Consider the following 20792-nt stretch of genomic DNA (forward strand, 5'->3'; position numbering starts at 1 on the left):
TATTCATGGCAATTGTTGTGCCTTCCCGTCGTTTTATTTTGTCTTGCTTAGTGGCTGTTTTTCTTTTCTTTTAATTTTTCTCATCATCAATTAATCCATGCTCAATATTGCGGTTAAGGTCGTAGATACCGTTGTGATCGTTGCAATTATATTTATAGTTATTGTTATTGTAGTTGTTGTCGCACAAATACAGATGTGAAATAATTTTAATTTTCACAAACTATATATTAAGTGGCACTATATTATTTATCCACCATAACAATTAATGATTTAGTCAAAAGGATATACCGCCACCCGGGGCGGATCTCTTCAAGGCTTGGTGTGGCTATAGCCACACCAGCTCATCCCAATATTTTTCTAAAAAAAATAAATAAATATTTTGTAAATAATTTTGAGTCATTTTGTATATATATATTTGTACAAATATTAATGTAAATATTAGTTTAGAGTATATTATTGATAACCGTAAGTCCCTCGTATATATATTAGTTTAAGTATTAGTACAAATATTAGTTTCTAGTCTATTATTGAAGATTTCAAGTCTTTCATTATATGTAAAGTATTATTTTAAGCTATATATAGTTTAATTTTATAACAATTAACTTTAACTTTGTTTGGCAAAAAAAATGTGAATAACTAATTGAGTTTGTAGTATTGAGTAAAATTAACAATTCAACTGGAATATAAATATGAAATGACATAATTAATATTTAATTTTTTGAAGTAAGATAATACGAGTAAAATTGAAATAAAAATTAATAAGTTATAAACTAATTGAATTAATTTATTAGTTTATCAAAATAAACTATATGCTAGTATAATTTTGTGTTCTATATATTTTGGTTCAAGGTAGGATCTTGTGAAGACTCTAACAATAGTGATATGCATGATTTAACAATTATAGTCTTTTTCTTATTCGAATAGAAATTTTGTGATTTTTTTTATGTTTGTTTTTTTTTAAAAGAAATTTTATAGTTCGTTGATTTGTTGTTCTTTTTTTGGCTATACATGTTGTATTAGTAAATCTCATATATCGTTTGTTATTCAACTGAATTATCAATGTTTTTTTTTTTTAGTAGTGCCTAAAATTTTTAGCCCCACCAATTATTTGTGTCTGGGTCCGCCCCTGCCGCCACCAAACATTAACTGTTAAAAAAACATTAAATCAATGGCTATAAAGTCAATTGGACCATTTTGAGACTGGACCATACAACCTAACCTGATTTTTTTTACTATAGGCTCAAGGGTAAACCCCCAATACATCTCTTACAATTACTATAGGCTTTTTTTTTTTTTTTTTTTGAAAAAATTGCTATGTATTTTATGAACAATGTTGAAGGTATTAGGCAGTATTGCTTGATTATTGTCAAAAAGAAAAAGAAGGCGGTATTGCTCGATTGACATTCCTTCCGTATCAAAATATAAGTTACTTTGAGAAAATATTGTACTAAATTATAAGTTGGTTTATAATACGAATGAAATTTTTAGTGCTATTTTTCTAATTATACCCTTAATTATTTATTAATTTTTTTAAAATTTTTCAACTTATCTTTCCTATATCATTAATTAATAACAATTTTATAAACTAACTCATAATTTATTTTTCCATACAATACTAATTCCATTTATTAATTTATATAATACGGTCAAAATGATTATATTTTGGTATGAATGAAGTATGAAATAGAGGGAAACAGATTTCCTGCTGTGTATTTTAACACAGTTTTCACACTGTAATGTATCACAATTGTCCGATCTGTAACGTACGATCATGATCATTTTAAAAGATTTATCACAGAATCAATGTGTACCGTCCAATTAATAATTAATGGTTCAAATTGATAACTGTGTAAAAACTGTGTGCTAAATTACTATAGCAAATCTTGATCTAAAACAGAGAACTGAGTACTCCACATAGAGCTTCAAAGTTGGCAAAGTGGTTGAAGAGGTGACCATTCAAATTAAGTTGATATGTTAGGCAACTTATAACATGCACAAGTGCACCATATGGTGCACGGTGCACAAGTTAGCGATTTCATTATAACGAATACGAATTTTACAAAATTCATCGTTGGATTAAAAGTTTATGTCATATAGATCATCCATAAAAAAATTTAAAAAAAATTAAAAATCATTTTATATGTTATTGAGACTCATAAAGATTAACGGTATTTAATAGAAATTTATAAACCGTTAATTTTGACCGGTTTCAATAACATATCAAATGATTTTCAATTTTTCCAAAAAAAATTATGGATGATCTATATGATATAAACTTTCAATCTAACAGTAAATTTTGTAAAATTCGTATTCATTATAATAAAATCGATAATTTGTGCACCGTACACCATATGGTACACCAGTGCATGTTAGCCAAAGCCCTTCTTAATTAACAAAAAGTTTTAACCAAATCTGCCTCTAGCTACTGCATGCTGCTATGCATGAAACTTAGTGATAACATATCGGCTTTGGCTAACATGCACTGGTGTACCATATGGTGTAGCTAGAAGTCCATATGTAGTAGCTAGACAATTTGAATATGTATTTATAGAGGCAGTTTTGGTTAAAACTTTTTGTTAATTAAGAAGTCCATATGTAGTAGCTAGATAATTTGAATATGTATTTATAAAGGAGAGATAATTCTCACCTTATAAGTTGATTTTGTAGGGTTGAATTATGTTCAACTCAATTCTAAGATGATATCAAAGTCTCTCCACGATTCGCTGAGCCGCCTGTTATATATCAGGTTTTTGATCAGGCTATCCACTATTTATATCTACATCCCAAGCCCTATAAAGTAGAGACAATTCTCACCTTACAAGCCGGTTTTGTAGGGTTGAATTAGCCAAACTCAATTCTAAGATAGTATCAGAGTCTCTCCCATGATCAACTGAGCCGCTTGCTATCAAGTTTCTGATCGAGCCATCCACCATTTATACCTGCACCCCAAACCCAATGGCGTCAATCCCTCTTACAAGTAGATATTGTAGAATTAAGTTTGACTCAATTCAAAGACTTTTGAAACTTTATTAAGACCATGAAGACCAAATTCGCACGTGTCAGTTTGGAAGCTAAATCGTGCAAGTTATTGTGCAGTACTGATGACGTAGTAAACCAAAAAAACAAACACCGCCGCTTTAATAAATTCCACCTTTGGAATATTGGAAATGGTATCTTCATTCATCACCATAAATACCCTTACCCTTCTTCCTTTCATATCATTTTAAGCATAATAGTTCACTTAATTAATTAAGAGAAATATATAATATCAAAATATCTACACAAATATACTAGTTAGTAGTTTCAACTTTATAATTAATTATTCACACTTTTGTGTCATGATGAAGGAGAATTTATGCAATGTAGTACAAGGTTTGAAGCCAACGTTGTTAATGGTTATGGTGCAAATAGCATTTGCTGGTGTTAATATTCTCTACAAACTTGCTGTTAATGATGGCATGAATTTAAGGATTGTTGTTGCTTACCGTTTTATATTTGCAACTGCTTTCATTGCTCCACTTGCTTTCTTTCTTGAAAGGTTTTTATCTATACTTAATTTCATTCATATCTTAATTTCTTCTTAATTTGAACACATAAAGATGTTTAAGAGTACTTAATTATGATCAATGATTGTTAATTGATTTGTGTGAATATATGCATTTTCTAAAAATATTTTGAAATCTTCTTTTGAAGATTTGATGAGACTTGAGAGCATGTCTTTTCATACATACCGGTCCGGCTATGATAAGCAAACATGGAGATGGATGATAGAGATACTTACAAATCATTACCGATAATAATTTAATATAGGGTTATGCTAACCGGTGCCCCCGGGGCATTGGTTAAGGAAACCAAAAAAGGAAATTTTAAAATTGAAAATAACACTTTTTAGACTTTCGAGGCGTTGACCGCACAAACTTCAATATGATATTACTATATTTGGTTCCTTAAACAGTGCCCCGGGGGCATTATTTAGCATTTTCCTTTAATATATAAGAGGATATGATTGCCGTTAAAAAAAAATAATTCAATAGAATTATATATATATCGGTATCGTATCAGTGTCAACATCAACCTCAAAACATATCTTAGTGGTGTGTGTGGTTCATAATCATGACATCATAATAGTATAGTTTATGAAAGTGGAGAAGCTAGTAATTAATATGTCAATAATTAATGAAAGTAAAACCACTTGAAAACAGAACAGAAAAATGATTTTTGTTTGTTCATGATTATTTGGGTGCAGGAAGAAGAGGACAAAGATGACTTGGATGGTAATGTTCCAGTCTTTTCTCTGTGGTTTGTTTGGGTATGTAACAATTATTACATTTTTTTTGTTCTATTTTAATTTATATATGCTAGCTTTGCTCCTTAATAATCGTGTGGTAAGTGGTGAAAATGCTTAATTGTGATGTCCACGTAAAAAGTATGTGTGACTATTTCTCAACCATGGATTGTGTTTATAGTTGCTATATCTACGTGCTTTTTTCTAAAGTTACATCAAGAAGCATATTACTATATAGAGTATAAAAAGAAAGATAGATATTCTTGCTAATAAAATTGTTAATTTATTCGAAGGGACTAAGGCTTTGGTTTTTATATATGCAGAGGATCATTATGTCAAAACTTCTACTTAGAAGCCCTGTCTTTAACCTCAGCAACATTTGCAACCGCAATGGCCAACCTTATACCAGCATTAACCTTTATCATGGCCGTTTCCTTGAGGTAAGTATTAAGTCAAATTTTTTATCAAGTTATAATATCATACATGTTGTTTAAGATTTAATTTAAATGACAAGGTCGATATTGTTGAGATTCAAATTCAGGATATCACAATTGTGTGTGCCAGTTGTCTAAAGATATGTGTGGTCAGTGTGCAGCCAACTATTTAGATTGCGTGATTTAGATCTTTATGCAATTTTTTATTTATTTAATATAAAATTTTGAGATTAACATTTAGACCATCCATTTCTCAATCAAACGGTCACTAATTATTGACTACATAATTGTGTGCTCCTCTGACCTCATATAATTCATATCCAAGTATCAACTACTTTAAGAAAAGGACATCCATTTCTAAAATTTCTCAATAGATCCAATTCTTAATTATAGACATCTTTTACAATACAATTAAATTCAACAAAAGTTTGAATCACTATAGTGGGGCAATGGTATATATTTTGGCTAATCCAATGAAAATTTAATTTTCAGGATGGAGAAATTAAATTTGAGAACAAAAGCAGGGAAGGCAAAGATAATAGGTACAATGAGTGGAATTTGTGGGGCAATGGTATTGACATTTGTTAAAGGTATTGAAATCAAGATAGGTTCATTTCACTTAAACCTTTTGCATCACCAAAACGGTGTCGGATTGCACCCACATGCTACTACTATATCCAAAGGTAATACACTTTTGGGCTCTCTGTGTGCCTTGGCTAGTTCCATCTCTTATTCATCCTGGCTTATTATTAATGTAAGTTTTAATTAATTAGTTTATTAATTAATGAGTAATATTTTAATTTCAACTATACATTTTGGTTAATTAATTAATTAATTAAATTTGTGAACAGGCAAAGATGAGTGAAAAGTATCCAACTCATTACTCAAGCACAGCATTGATGACATTTTGGTCATCACTAATTTCCATTGTGTTTGCTCTATGCTTTGAAAGGGATTTTAGTGCATGGAGGTTAGGTTGGAATATTAGGCTACTAACTGTTGCTTATGCGGTAATACATTTCTCTTGCATCAACTATTAACTATGATTATTCAATATTACTCCATCCATCTGGTGTTTAGTATAAGAGATAATTTATTTTTTAGATATATTAAGTAATTAATGTATCTTACTTATAATATATATTATATAGGTTAGTTATTCAATGTATTTAAACAATAAATTTTTTCTTATATTATCTCCGTAAGCATAACTCAGTTGATAGAAATGTTACATGTAATATGTAGAGACTCGGATTCAAACTCTAGTACATCCATTTATTTGCGTTAAAAAAAATGAAATTCTAGCCGATACTCTTTCTAACCCAAAGAGTCATGCATAGCAATGTGGTGTCTCCGAGGTCTCTAGATGTAGTATTTAAAAGGATTGGTTTTGCCATTCAAAAAGGGTTAGCGGCGCAGCTTGTTGCCCGTTTGCCTTCCATTCAAGTGTAATTATCCTACGTGTATATATATATATATATATATATATATATATAAATAGATAAAGATGGTGTAGTATAAATAATGTTATTGATTATTACTACATGTGAATTGAGTGATGCAGGGTATAGTGGTTTCAGGAGCAATGATAGTTGTAACTTCATGGGTTGTACACTTGAGAGGTCCATTGTTTGCCTCTGTTTTTAACCCTCTCATGCTTGTCATTGTGGCCTTTGCTAGTTGTACCATGTTGAATGAGAAGCTATATCTTGGAACGTATGTTTTCTTTATTCCTATTTTTAATATTTTTTAATCATTATAATAATATTTGAGTTATTCTTTTCGCACCCCTGGAAGTCCACGTCCGCCTCCTAGAATTTCAAAAATACATCTCTTGCTATTTAAGTAACGAACTCAGGGGGTACAAAATCTAGAAAAAAAAACAGTTCGAGTTTTCCCCAGTTTTGCAATTTACACACTCACAACCTACGTTGCGAGGTGGTATGATTGGAAGGTCGAGGGACATGTGTGAGACTCAGGGGGCGCGAAAAGAAGGAATCATAATATTTATGTGATACCTAGTTTAATTGGGCCCTATTTATTTGGGCTAACTTGAAATTTATTGTTTTGTTAATAATTTCAGCATTATTGGAGCAGTTTTGATTGTATGTGGCTTGTATACGGTTGTATGGGGTAAGAGTAAAGAGAAGAAGAAAAATAATCAATTAGTGCCATCACAAAGCTCCAATGAATTTAACACAGTTGAAGTAGTTGTGAGGCATGTAGTAGAGGATAAAAGCAACCATAATAATAGCAATGATGAAACTCAAGGTAATAATACTTTACAAGTACATGAACATGAACATAAACATGAAGAGCAAAATCATGAACATGTACAAGATCAAGAAAAAGGAGACGAAATTGACCATCATGACTAAGATATGTCAAATTATTATGTATCAAACTCCAACACATGGGCCCAAAAATGAAATTTTGTTATCCATCCAGACCGGCCCAAAATGCTACCAGTGGGGACTATTTTATTTCTCCAACTTTGAAAGACACCAGAGCAACACTTCAAAGTTCAAAGAATATAACTTAGTAAACCAAAAAAGGAATAGAACTCAGAATATAGTGTTTAATTGGGTGGAGTCTCTAAGATGTACTTGATTATGTTGGATGTACTTAGAATATATAGTGAAATTTGCAATGTTACGGAGGAAAGTATATTTCATGGTTGTTAAGGATGTACTTTGATTATATAGTATGCTAAATTGCAGTTTTAGTCTTCCATGTTTCTTAATTGTGCGATTTTGGTCCCTTAGTTTCAAATTAGCAATTTTAGTCCCCCAAGTTTGCCCCCTTTTACATTTTTTGGTCCCTCTTGACTATTTTGACCAAAAATTTGCCGACTTGGGAAATTTTAACACGTGTCATAATGATATTGGACAAAATAAGTTGACGTAAAAACTAGATTCTGACAACCTTGATTTTGTCCCCCGTGATGTCTAGATGATCTTTGCTTAGAAAAAAAATGTATGCCTTATATTTAAAAAAAAAAAAAAAAACTTTTGAATGAATTCTAACAATTAAGAGATATTTTGGATATTCTTGAGTAAAATCTTTTGTCTTTAGAATGAATAACTTGCACCAAAATCAAATTGTTCACCATATATATACTTCTATGTGAATGTCTCTAAGATAAATGATCTAACCTGATGATCAAAAGAGGTTGATGGTTGGTCCGTTGAGCAGTTCGTCCACCGGAGGGGGATTTGTACCTGCAGGTGCTCCGATGCTTAAGTCAGCAAATAGTACAAGAGATAATAGAAGAGAGAGAAAGTAGAGAGTAGAATGAATTAGAATACCTGGCTCTCCTGTCTAGGAGAGCTTATATAGTTGCCCCCGGCGCTGGGCCAAAGGTTGGTCTATTGGGCTGGAATAACTGGCCCAATAGACTCAACTGCCAAGATAGTCCCTGTATCGTAGGGGAGGCGGTTATTCGCCCTATCTTGGTTGGAGCCGTTCCACTTTAAGCGGGTAATGGATAAGCTCCGTGACTCAAGTGTGGCTGGATGGATGAGCACGTGCTAAACATGCTGCTTAGCCGTTACGTTATGGAGGACACGTCACTGGCTGACGTGTCGGGAAGACCTCCCCTTGTTGGGCTGTGCCCCAAATGTCGGGCAAGAGGATAATTGGGCCAGCTCTTGGCCCAGTCCAGAATAATAAATAATTATACATTCAATATATTTTTAACAAAAAATAATTTATTGAAAATTAATCTTTATCACCACACAATCAACACAGTTATCTTTCGTTGAACTCCAAATTACTTGGACCGGAAATTGTCAGTATCAAATTATAAATATATCTGAGAGAAACTAAATTTGAATTACATATTTGAATTTGAAACAAGCTTATACTAGACTTATGTATCTTCCGCTGAACTTCAAATCACCTACACTTTTATCCACAGGAACAAGAAGATTACACTAGTAGAAAAAAGCATTTTTACATCTGGCGAAAAACACTTTTTACATCTGAAACATGTCAGATGTAGGCGCACGAGACTTAGTAAGTATACACGTTTTACATCTGGCGTAGTCAGATGTAAAAAAACGCTTTTTACCTCTGACCAAGGCGAAAATCAAATATTATTTTTTTTAAAATTAAATTGGACCTTTTACATCTGACCAAGTCCACCAGATGTGAAATCGTAACTTTTTTTTTCTTCAAAAACCTGCGTTTTTTTTTAATACTTTAAATCCTTTTTTTTTATTAAAAAAAATCTAACCCACAATGCCAACAATATAACATAACTTGCATCAAGAACATAATACTAAAATTCAACATCCGTAGCCAAATTCAACATATATATAGTAATAATGTCATTAAAGTACAACCATTGAAATCCAAATACAAAACATCATAATAATTAATACTAATCCATCCAAAATATAAATTAAAACATAATCATAACTAGTCCATTGTAACTTCACACAAACCTAGCTAGCTCCTAATCTTTCTCGTCGGCATCATCATAATCTTTCTCGCAAATTATACAGCTCCTCCTCTGTTAATGTCGTGGGATCATTGAACACCTACAATATGTAAATAACTTAATTCATATGTAAATAACTACAATATGTTAATTAATGTATGGTAAATGAATCATTTATCCAAACAACAGCTAAATGCAAAAGCAATTGTGAATAGCACACTGTTTGACCCCTTTCTAGCTAGTGAATCACACAAGCAACAACTAGCATAGCCATTTAGTATAGTTTATAGTAGATGCTCAAGAACAACAAATTACTAAGTCAGACACTCCTCTGCATGTAAGAAAATCAAGATAAGGCATGACAAGTGACAAGCAAAGATTAGTGAGTACAATTGTGTGCTCTAAAACAAAGGTTACCTATGCACTTTCTTGGTCCTAGCTCTAACTGTAATTCTATGATGTATCTCTCTCGAATTTGGATCAAGAGCTGGTTGAGATATCTCCAATCCTTCTTCCCTTACAATCTCAACCTATCTGCAAAACAGATGCCTAATTAATTAATTAATTAATTAATTTGTTCTTTGAGGGGAATATAAAAACAAGATAAAGAATATAAATATAAATATAACAAGTACAATACTTACTTTTCTACCATTTCTGAAGGGTAAACAAAGACTACTTAGCAACCTAATGTGACCTAAATTAATATAAGGATAATATCAGTTGCAAAGAAATCATGGTAGTGATTGAAAACTGAAAAGGTTACAATTTAGTCTTTTACATGAAACATAAATATCATATAGCAAAAATGTACAGAACTTCAACTTGAATCAAGACAAGGCAGTCATATCATATGCTATCATATAAACAAATGCATTCAAAAGTCTACTAACAGAGCCAGGGTCAGGTAGTGTAATATTACTCAAACCATTTGTGACTAGAAGATTCATTTGATAAGTCATATACTTACCACTCTGTTTGGTTTCTAGCAACAATATGTATGGCCTTGCTACTCCAATCAAGATCCCTCCATCCATCCACATTGGCATCGTAATGGATATTACTAACTCTGAGAAATAAAATGTAACCACTCTCTCAAACCTGAATCATATGGTCATCACAATAAATTAGAAGACAACATTTCAATAGCCACACATTGAAGGAACTTGGCTCAATATATGAACAAAAACATAAGCATAAACACAAACAAGTCACAATAGTAATTTCTACAATACTTTTTTGAATGGCCAAATGAAGCACAAATCACATGTTATGTTAGGTATTGAAATTGAAACAATATAACCAGCCACATAACCGTAAAAGGCTATTTATCATATGCCTCCATTGGTACTCAAGAAAACATGGTCATTTGTGCATACACTTCCTCTGTCTCTGTATATGCCTGAATCCAACAGAATCAAAGAAATAGTTAATGAAAAAGAGTGGTAACAGGATCACCAAAGCCATTCATTAGCTTCCGGTGACCTAATGAATAGGATCACCAACCTTGAAACATGAAGTCCATGTTCTGTTAGCTAATAGCAACCAATGCTTAAACTAGAAAATCAATCCAAATTATCCAATCAACAACACTCACATAGAAAGAGACAAAAGAAGTTAACCAGTACAATAGGCCAAACAACTTAAGGGCCAAACCCCAAAAGACAGATGCCAGGAAACCCAAACCAAAGCAGGCCTTCAAGAATAACATAAACTAAGAATCCAATCACTCAAGAACTGAGCAATAAAGCACATAAAAACCAGTACCATAGGCCAAACAACTTTCACGTTATAGTTAAAGCACATATAGTTAAAGCAAGTGGAACTTTCACGTTATTGATACAAAGAGAGTAAAATCGTTAGTGCACTAATATAATTGAAGAATTGTTTTATCAATAAGCCAACAACTACAGACAAGTTTAACACCTTAAAAAAAATATAAATATGAAGAATCCATACCATAATTGTGTTGAAATTTTTTCCAATTAACCAATGTGAAATAGCACAGAAATTTTTCACAGATTAACTTAAACTTAAACTAAACAAAAACTTTAAAACCAAAACCATACCCTAACAAATATAAACAGAAATTCTTAAACTAAACAGAAATTCTTCATAGTTATATCTGTTAATTGATATGTGAAAATTCTTCCAATTAACCTAAACTTCAACTAAACAGAAATTTTAGTTTAATCAAAATAGACACTAGTAGAAAAAAAGCAGAAAATACCAGATAAATTATAAACAACAACAGATTTCCACCATATATACCAGACAAAAAAACATTGAAACTTTAAATGAAATTTAAAAAATGTGAAAATAACAGTAACAAAAAATAATACAAGCAGAAAAGGAAATCACGAAACACAAAGAGCTAAAATCAAGTAGAACACAAAGAAATCAGGGAAAGGAATCACGAAAAGGAAAAAATTTAAAAACGATTAAAAAAGAAAGAAGAGTACCTGAATCGATGTGAGAGGGAAAGACAAGGTTCCGTTCGTGAGAGTAGAGGCCGGAGAAAGCTTCGATTTGGAGTTCGATTTGGGGTTAGGGTTCGATTTGACGAGTGAGAGAGAGGACGACGGCGCTTAGGATGACTGCGAGCGAGTGAGAGAGAGAGAAGACGAATGAGATAAGGCAGTGGTTCAATCTTGTCGCCGGTAGAGGTAGAGGTAGAGGTCGACGGCGCTTAGGGTTGCATCGCGAGAGAGATGGGTTCTTAGCGTTTTGGTTCTTTTGGTATTGATCTGATTGTGTTTTTTTAGTCTTAGCGCTTTTTTGTTCTTTTTTTAGTCTTGTGAGAGAGATAATTAACTCCATCAGCTGATTGGTTCCAAAAAATATTTTTTATTTTTTTTATTCAACTTGACTTGTTACATCTGTGGCTAAATATGGCCAGATATATATATATTTTAGATAATTGTCACCATAATTACAAGATTGCCACCGCGTTTAGTTATGCTTCTGGTATATTGAAGGCAGATGTAAAACGTCTTGTCTATATATTTTTTACATCTGTGGATATTGAGACCAGATGAAAAGACTACTCCATATAGCGTTTTACATCTGACATATGCTCGTCAGATGTAAAATGCTTAAGTAATATGTCATATTTGTACTAGTGTTAAGTGTTTGTTTAATATTAAAGTGAGTTTGACAAAATCATTGTAGCCTTTGACAAAATAACGGTATCACCTTAATTTGAAACATTCACCGAGATATAATTTATTTTTTGGCAAATCATCATTTTGGTATGTTTCAAAAATCAACATTTTGATCCTTGGAAGTGTAACTTGTATAGTCTTTAAATGTATCGTAATTGTAAATACATTCCTAATATATCTCATTTGTTAGTAATTTTATTGATTATATTGACTAATAAAAAATACATTTGAAAAGCAAATTGACTATCTTAAAATAAATTCGAGAACCAAAATGACTAATAAAAAAGACATTTGCGATTTTATTTGCAATTTCAGCGAGTTACACTTACGAGGGTTAAAATGGTGATTTATCCGAAAAAAGGAATGCAATTTTGTTGGATTGTCGGTTTGGTTATTGGGGGGTTCATGTAAAACAACTATAAAGAGAAAGACTTCATTCAATCTATGTCATTTAGGAATTAGGAATGAGTTTGTGAAGAGAATGAGGTTGTACTTGCAGATACTCATACGTTTAAGTTAGAATTTGTGTGAAGTGAAGGTTTTAAAATAAGAAACGATATTACCTCACTCTTCTGCATAAAAAGAGTATGTGTAGTCCCCAGCACGGAGCCAAAACTATTAATGTAAGAACAGATAATCCGTCCATGACAGCAATGGTTGTCAGAAATAACAGTTGAAAAATATGATTGACAGTAAATATTACTAAATTATGAATAACATAGTCATATGGCTGCAGGTAATCCAAGTCCAAGAATTTCTTACACGTACGTACCATATAATTCCATGCAACCATACTCTGAAACTGCTACTGTAACTTGAAACTGTTTGTTTGGCTTTATATAACATTGCTAAAAATCCATAAAGCACATTGATGCAACACAAAGTTAAAATTGCTAAAAATAAAAAAGGTAAATTAATAAACAAATTCACAACATTCACGTTAAAGTCTACAAATACGTTTGTATTTAAGTGCCAAAAATATTTATGCCATTAGACCAGTAACATTGATGACAACAAAATTATTAATTGGATATGCTCTAGATAAAAAATAATTTTTCATCTTAAAACAAATTAATATATACCTCAAAAAGACGGGGTAACATAAAAATTATAAGGAACTTTCTGAAAAAATTACACAGACTAAGGTTATTTTCATTTAATACTCTTATATATTTAAGTGTATTCTATGTAAACTCTTATTTAATTACTCTTAATTCAACTAACTTACTTATTTTTAATATTCTCTCTCATAATAAAATAAAGACATAAGTGAAATTAAACATTGAAAATATTTGAAAATTGGTTAAAATTTCTTATAAAAAGAACCAATTTTTTTTTTGTTACTTTTATTTCTTGTAAAAAGGACCGAATATATATATATATATATATATATATATACAAAAAAATTGAATGTATTTAGTCCATATTTTGAACCAAATACATCAAGTTTCTTTGACTGATTTTTGCTTATATTTTGGAACCGAGGGAGTATATATATATATATATATATATATATATATATGAAAATCACACTAATTATTTAACTAACAAATATACACATTTGGGCACAAATTAAAGTAGACCCTAAACCAAATTCACACGTCAAATAGGAAGCAAAATCGTGCAAGTTTTTTCTAGAGTATAGATGATGACGTGGCAAACCAACGATGCTTTAATTAATCAATTCCTTCCACCTTTGTAATCGGAATGATGGGACATGCACTCACAGGTCACTACCATTTATAAATACACCCCCTCTTCTCTTCCCTTCATTTCATTAAGCATATATATATATGTTACTAATTTACACTGCTCTAATTATTTAAGTGAAATTTTCAACACATATATACTAGTAGTTTGGTGTGGTGATGATGATGATGATGGAGAATTTGTGCAATGTAATGCAAGGTTTAAAGCCAACTTTGTTAATGATAATGGTGCAAATAGCATTTGCTGGTGTTAATCTTCTTTACAAGCTTGCTGTTAATGATGGCATGAACTTAAGGATTGTTGTTGCTTACCGTTTTATATTTGCAACTGCTTTCATTGCTCCTCTTGCTTTCTTTCTTGAAAGGTCAATAATTCATCTTTAATATTCATTCATTCACACACACACACACTTAAATTCATCTATCTCTCTTCTTTTTTTTTATTTATTTAAAAAACTCGGTATTCGGTCTAAGTACGAGTAATCCTAGGAATCAATCTCACCGCTCACTTGCGGAGAATTGTTTGTTCTGTATAGACTAGCCCATCAAAAGTGGCACCAGAGGGAATCGAACTTGAGATTTTGAGATAAACACGCTCAAGTTTCCAAGCTAACACTACTAAACCAACCCGAGTGGGTTGACACCTATCTATCTTCCTTCTTTAATTATAATTGATGGTAGAGATTATTGTTAACTGGTAATAGAGAATATATGCACTTTCTTGGCTAAAAGAGTTTGAGAACGTTCTTTTGAAGATTCGAGAGCATGTCTTTTCATACATGCTTGTTTAGGAAAGTGGAGAAGCTAGTAAAATTAAGCTAATTACCTCACTAATTGAAAACAGAACAAAATAATGATTTTTGTTGGGTGCAGGAAGAAGAGGACAAAGATGACTTGGACGATACTGTTTCAGTCTTTTCTTTGCGGTTTGTTTGGGTATGTAGTAATTACATGTATTATTTTATTTTATATATATATATATATATATATATATATATATATATATATATATATATATATATGCTAGTTTGCTCCTTAATTCTCGTTTGAATGAAACTTTTCTTTAGGTTCTGTTTTGAAGAGAAACAGAACAAGTGTTTAGTAGTGGTTAAAATGCGGAATTTGTTTAAGGGTCTGTTTAGTTGAAAGGAAATGACGGGAGATAAATTTTAGTGGAAAGGAGGGAAAAGATATTTTAAATAAATAAATAAATATTTGGTTAAAAAAATTAAGAGGAGAAACTATTTAAAACTAATGTACGAGGGTACGACACATGTGTTTCTCTTTATTATAATTTTATTTTTATTTTTATGGTCTATATTTTTTATAGGTTATATTGTTTTTTCACCGTGAGTATCTAATACACTGAATGATGGTCAGTTCTGACATTAAATGATCTCAGCTAATTTTCCATCACAGTTGCGTTGTTTTTAGTTACATTTTGATGATACGATAAGTAATAAGAATGGTTAGATTACTAATTTAATTAATTAATAATATATATTTAATTACTAATTTGTCTTTGTTTGGTCAATTGAGATCCTTATCATACAAATGATAATACTTTAATTTGAAAGTGACTCATAATAGGGTTGTTATATTCAAGCACTTTCATAGTGGAGACAAATGATCATGTAATACGGTAGAGATGTTCTTAGAAGGATTTGGATCCTCTACTACTTATCTTCTTCTATTGTTCGTATTGTCATCGTTTCAGCCATCTATTTATATTATTCTCTCTAAAACTGTTTCTTTTACTATAATTCATTGAATGAAAACTGTTAGTTTATTTATAAATGGACTAAGGCTTTAATTTGGTTTTTATATATGTAGAGGAGCATTAGCTCAAAACTTCCACTTAGAAGCCATGGCTTTAACTTCGGTAACATTTACATCCGCAATGGCTAACCTTGTGCCTGCTGTAACCTTTATCATGGCCCTTTCCTTTGGGTAAGTATTATTAATTTTTAAAATTGAATATACTACTTTTAAGATTATATTATTATTTTTATTATTGTAATCATTATTCCGGAACACTGTTTAACATTTTTCTAAATTATATATATCAAATTATAGTACACAAATCATTTTGGATAATCCAATGAAAAAATTATTTTGGCTAATCCAAATGAAAAATATATTTTCAGTATGGAAAAATTAAATTTGAGAACGAAAGCAGGGAAGGCAAAGATAATAGGTACAATAACTGGAATTGGTGGGGCAATGATATTGACATTTGTTAAAGGCATTGAAATCAAGATAGGTTCGTTTCACTTAAACCTTTTGCATCACAAAAACGGCGTCGTTGGATCGAACACACAAGCTACTATATCCACTGGTAATGCCATTTTGGGCTCTATATGTGCCTTGGCCAGTACCATCTCTTATGCATTATGGCTTATTATTCATGTAAGTTTTAACTTTGTCAATTAATATTTTAATTGTCAACTATACAATTTTTGGGTGGTTAATTAAATTAATTAAACTTGTGAACAGGCAAAATTTAGTGAAAAGTACCCAACTCATTACTCAAGCACAGCATTGATGTCATTTTGGGCGTCACTAATTTCCATTGTGTTTGCTCTATGCTTTGAAAGGGATTTAAGTGAATGGAAGTTGGGTTGGAATATTAGGCTAATAACTGTTGCTTATGCGGTAATACATTTCTCATGCTTCAATTTTAACTATCACTTCTTATGCTTATCTTATTTGGTTGGGACATCAACATTTTATATGAAGCAGTCGAGATTCGAATCCTGAACACTCCACTTATCTATTATTAAAGGTGGAATTAAGGAATTTCAAGTCACTAGGCTATCTAACCCAAAAAAAAAAATTTAGATCTTTGAGTTTCTTTGGTCTCCTTTTTTTTTTACCATGCATTCGTCGTCATCATTAATTATGTGACATAATTGAACTTAGTTATGTCTAACTCAATTGTACCGTTATTAATGATGAAGACACATTCTAAGAAATGAGAGATAAAAAACCACCAAAATGTTTTAAAAAATGCGACCAAAAACTCAATTTTAAAAATAAGTGGACTGAAAGTTAATTTTGATCAAAATTGGGAAACAACAAATGTATGTAAGCTTATTATTTACAAGTATATGATATGATATGACTAATTAATACCCCCTAAGCTTAATAGCTTATTATAATTTTCACACCTTTTATTAATTGTTACTTCATGTTAATTGTGTGGCACAGGGTATAGTGGTTTCAGGAGTAATGATAGCTGTAACTTCATGGTGTGTGCATATGAGAGGTCCATTGTTTGCCTCTATTTTTAACCCTCTAATGCTTGTTATTGTGGCCTTGGCTAGTTGTACCATGTTGAATGAGAAGCTATACCTTGGAACGTAAGTTTTCTTATCCTATTTTGAATTTATTAATCATTCTAATAATATTTTATGTAATAATTCCATGTTGCTTAAGTTTAATTGTTCTCAATGTGTTTTAATTTTTTGGGTGAAATATACTAACTTGAAATCCTTTTTTTCTTTTTGTTAATAATTTCAGCATTATTGGAGCAATGTTAATTGTATGTGGGTTGTATGTGGTTTTGTGGGGTAAAAGTGAAGAGATGAAGAAAAAAAACCAATTAGTGCCATCACAAAGCTCTAATAAATTTGGCACAGTTGATATAGTTGTAGAAGATAAAAACAACCATAATATTAGCAATGGTCAATCTCAAAGTAAATAAGTTACAAGTGGTTAAGGATTAATGAAGATTCACAATAAGAAGAAGAACATCAAGGGCAAGATGAACATGTATGTATGTACAAGATCGAGGAAAATGAGAAAAAATTGTTCGTAATGACTAAGATTTATATCAAATTACTTTATGTACCAAACTCCTACATATATAGGCACAAAATGCTTCTGCTACTAGTGAAACACTGGAAAGAGAGCATAAGAGTGTTTAATTGGGTGGAGTTTTACACATATAATTGGAATTATTTTAATTGAACTGCTTAGATTTATATATCTCTTGCTTGTTAACGATGTTATAATCTTCTTCTTCTTCTTCTTCTTTTTTTAATTCTTCACTATACATTTTATTTGTATATGCATTGATATACCGTTTAGGTAGATAAGTCTAATAGATTTACAATTAGTATTTATTAAATTTTGGACCTATCAAAATTATTCACTTCAGCAATGTACCAATATATATCTAAATAAGATGTGTACTAAAATGTTAACTTTGTTGTTTGTACCAGAATGTTATATTTGTCCAAAAAAAAAATGATGTTATAATTTTGTTAAACACTGGAAGGAACATAGATTTATATTCGATTCAATAAAGAATACTGATTGTTTTATGATTTTGGTTAATAAATCGAGAAAATGATTTTAATATCGTCATTTTAGTTGTCGTTGTTATATGTAAAATTAACGGTATTTAATAAAAACTCATAAAGCGTTAATTTTGATGGATTTTAATAACATATCAAATGATCTTCACTTTCTTTAAAAAAATTATGGATGATCAATATGATATAAATTTTCAACCACTCTTTACAAAGCCATAATAATGACTTATGCACAATGCATCATTTGAACCACTCTTTACAAAGCCATAATAATGAATTACTTTTGTTTATAAAAAAAAAAAATCAATATTTTTTTCTTCATAACTTTCTTTCACTAGAGCTAATTTTAATTGAATATGATAGACACTCTCACAATTGAGTTATGAACTTTGAATCACCAGAACACGACAGGTTTGTTAGAGTTTGAGAGTGGAAGGTAAGAGAAAGGTTGAGAGACTAAGAGAGGATAAGAGAAAGTTACATTGTTAGTTGTATTCCGTTACTTGCACACTAAGCAACAACTAACTAACAATACACAACCACGATAACCGTAACTAACTTCCCTAATTCAAATGTAGGACATCTGAACTACACAGATGTTAAACCATCTTTTAAGACATTTGAATTATATACAGATGTTGAACCATCTGGTATGACATTTGAATTATACTTCAACACACACCTTAATTCAAATGATCCAAACTTATAACCTTCGACATCTTCTTCAAATCTTTAAATCTTGAGTGACTCTGAAAATATCAGCTTTTTGAATAAGGTTGACTTCTATAGTTCTTCAGCTAGACATTAAAAAGTGGGCAAGAAGAGTGGTGCGGGTAAAAGCCTAACAAAGGGACTATGTCTATGGACTTAAAGAGACAAACAAAACAAAGTTACTTTCACTGATTTTAGTCTGACCCTGTATGTGATTCTATAAATGCATAAAGCATAGTGGCTTAATTGATAAATTCCACTCCACTATATAGGTAAGGTATGAGCCTGAATTCAGCACGAGTTATTATTTATTAGTGCTAGCTAGCTTATACATAGTGGATATCGTATTGGCCAATTTTAATGCTATTTTCTTTCTTCTGGTTTGAGCTTGATCCATATATAGAAAGTCAAATTTAATGGTATAAATAGCAATGAATAATAGGACAATGTATTCATCATACTATCAAATGAAAGGTATAAAGTTGCTTATAATTTTTTTATAAATAAAAAATGAAGGTACAAAGTTCATGTGTTCCTTCCAACCACGTGTTTTCCAATATCAGCCCTTTATATACAAATGCATTTGTAAAAAGCTTAAACATTGTACTTAAAACCAATTATTAATTCATAAAATAATGTGTTTGGTTGCCAATTAACATTAACATGCATATGCAAGCTTATATATATATATTATAATCAACATCAAACATATATATTGATCACTCCAGTTGGAAGCACGAATTAGCTCGAGGCTGCAAGGCATACATCTTTAATTAATTTATTATTCATAACTAATAATGGAAATCAAGACCTCCACTAGGTTGTGTGTGCTACTGTAGTTACATAAGTGCTCTTATGATTGTTTGATAATTCTTTTTTTTTTTTTGAACTTTTTTAATAATTACTTATTTTCTATTTTACGTCCAGAATAGCTTTTCTTTTTTAGCAATTATTTTATATATTTTTTTTTTATTACATTTCATCTTTATTTGGGATTATTATATCATTGTATAAAGAGCTGTGCTATATGGCACGACGCTCTTCTCGTCGAATTTACACGACAATTAATTTTCTCATAAATCAACTTCATATCTATAGTTATTCGTTTCAAGAATAAATCAAACTAATTAAACAAAGAAGTAAGCACACAGTATAACCCATAATACACTTTAACTTAAAAAGTTACACGTATATATATGTTCAAAGCCAAATGTCAATTTTCTAACAATTGGTATGATTGATCTGGATTACTACTATATGAAGATATATGTTTGAGTTTTTTTTTTTCAATGTTATATACTCCTCCGAACCAAAATATAAGCAAAAGTAGATCAACAAAAATAAATATATTTGGTCCAAATTTTTAATCAAATACATCTAGTTTCTTTGACTCATTTTTGCTTGTATTTTGGCACCGAGGGAATATGTTTGTGATATTAATTTCACATTAAAAATGCAATACAAATTAAATCAATGATTCTGGCTCATAAAATAAGAGAGAAAAATTATATTGAAAAACATGGACGCGTCGTGCATTTTTTACGACAAATATTGTCGTGCCACTAATCATTTTCCTTGTATAAAATACAGTTTTTGTTGTTCCATAAATACAGCTCAATTGATTATATATGGTCACAGAGAGACCAAATTTCGAGTCAGAGTTCCAAACTTTTTTACACTTAATGCGTGAGTCTGATTAATAGATTACTTGAAGAAAAAAAAAAGT

The 20792-nt window shown here is 30.8% G+C and overlaps 2 protein-coding genes across 2 annotated transcripts; both read left to right on the forward strand.

Annotated features, from left to right (window-relative positions):
* Nucleotides 1–3222: 3222 nt before the first annotated feature.
* LOC123910664 (WAT1-related protein At1g25270-like) lies at nt 3223–7507 on the forward strand. Its single transcript, XM_045961842.1, has 7 exons — nt 3223–3538; nt 4247–4309; nt 4609–4725; nt 5212–5473; nt 5571–5729; nt 6284–6435; nt 6803–7507. The coding sequence occupies exons 1-7, from the start codon at nt 3339–3341 to the stop codon at nt 7095–7097; spliced, it is 1248 nt and encodes a 415-aa protein (XP_045817798.1). The 5' UTR covers nt 3223–3338; the 3' UTR covers nt 7098–7507.
* Nucleotides 7508–14031: 6524 nt separating this feature from the next.
* Nucleotides 14032–18016, forward strand: LOC123910665 (WAT1-related protein At1g68170-like). The gene is made up of 7 exons (XM_045961843.1): nt 14032–14401; nt 14910–14972; nt 15870–15986; nt 16184–16445; nt 16533–16691; nt 17247–17398; nt 17559–18016. Exons 1-7 carry the CDS (start codon nt 14196–14198, stop codon nt 17740–17742), a joined length of 1143 nt encoding a protein of 380 aa, XP_045817799.1. The 5' UTR covers nt 14032–14195; the 3' UTR covers nt 17743–18016.
* The last annotated feature ends 2776 nt before the right edge of the window (nt 18017–20792 follow it).

Source organism: Trifolium pratense, linkage group LG2 (genome assembly GCF_020283565.1).
Source record: "Trifolium pratense cultivar HEN17-A07 linkage group LG2, ARS_RC_1.1, whole genome shotgun sequence".
Lineage (NCBI taxonomy): Eukaryota > Viridiplantae > Streptophyta > Magnoliopsida > Fabales > Fabaceae > Trifolium > Trifolium pratense.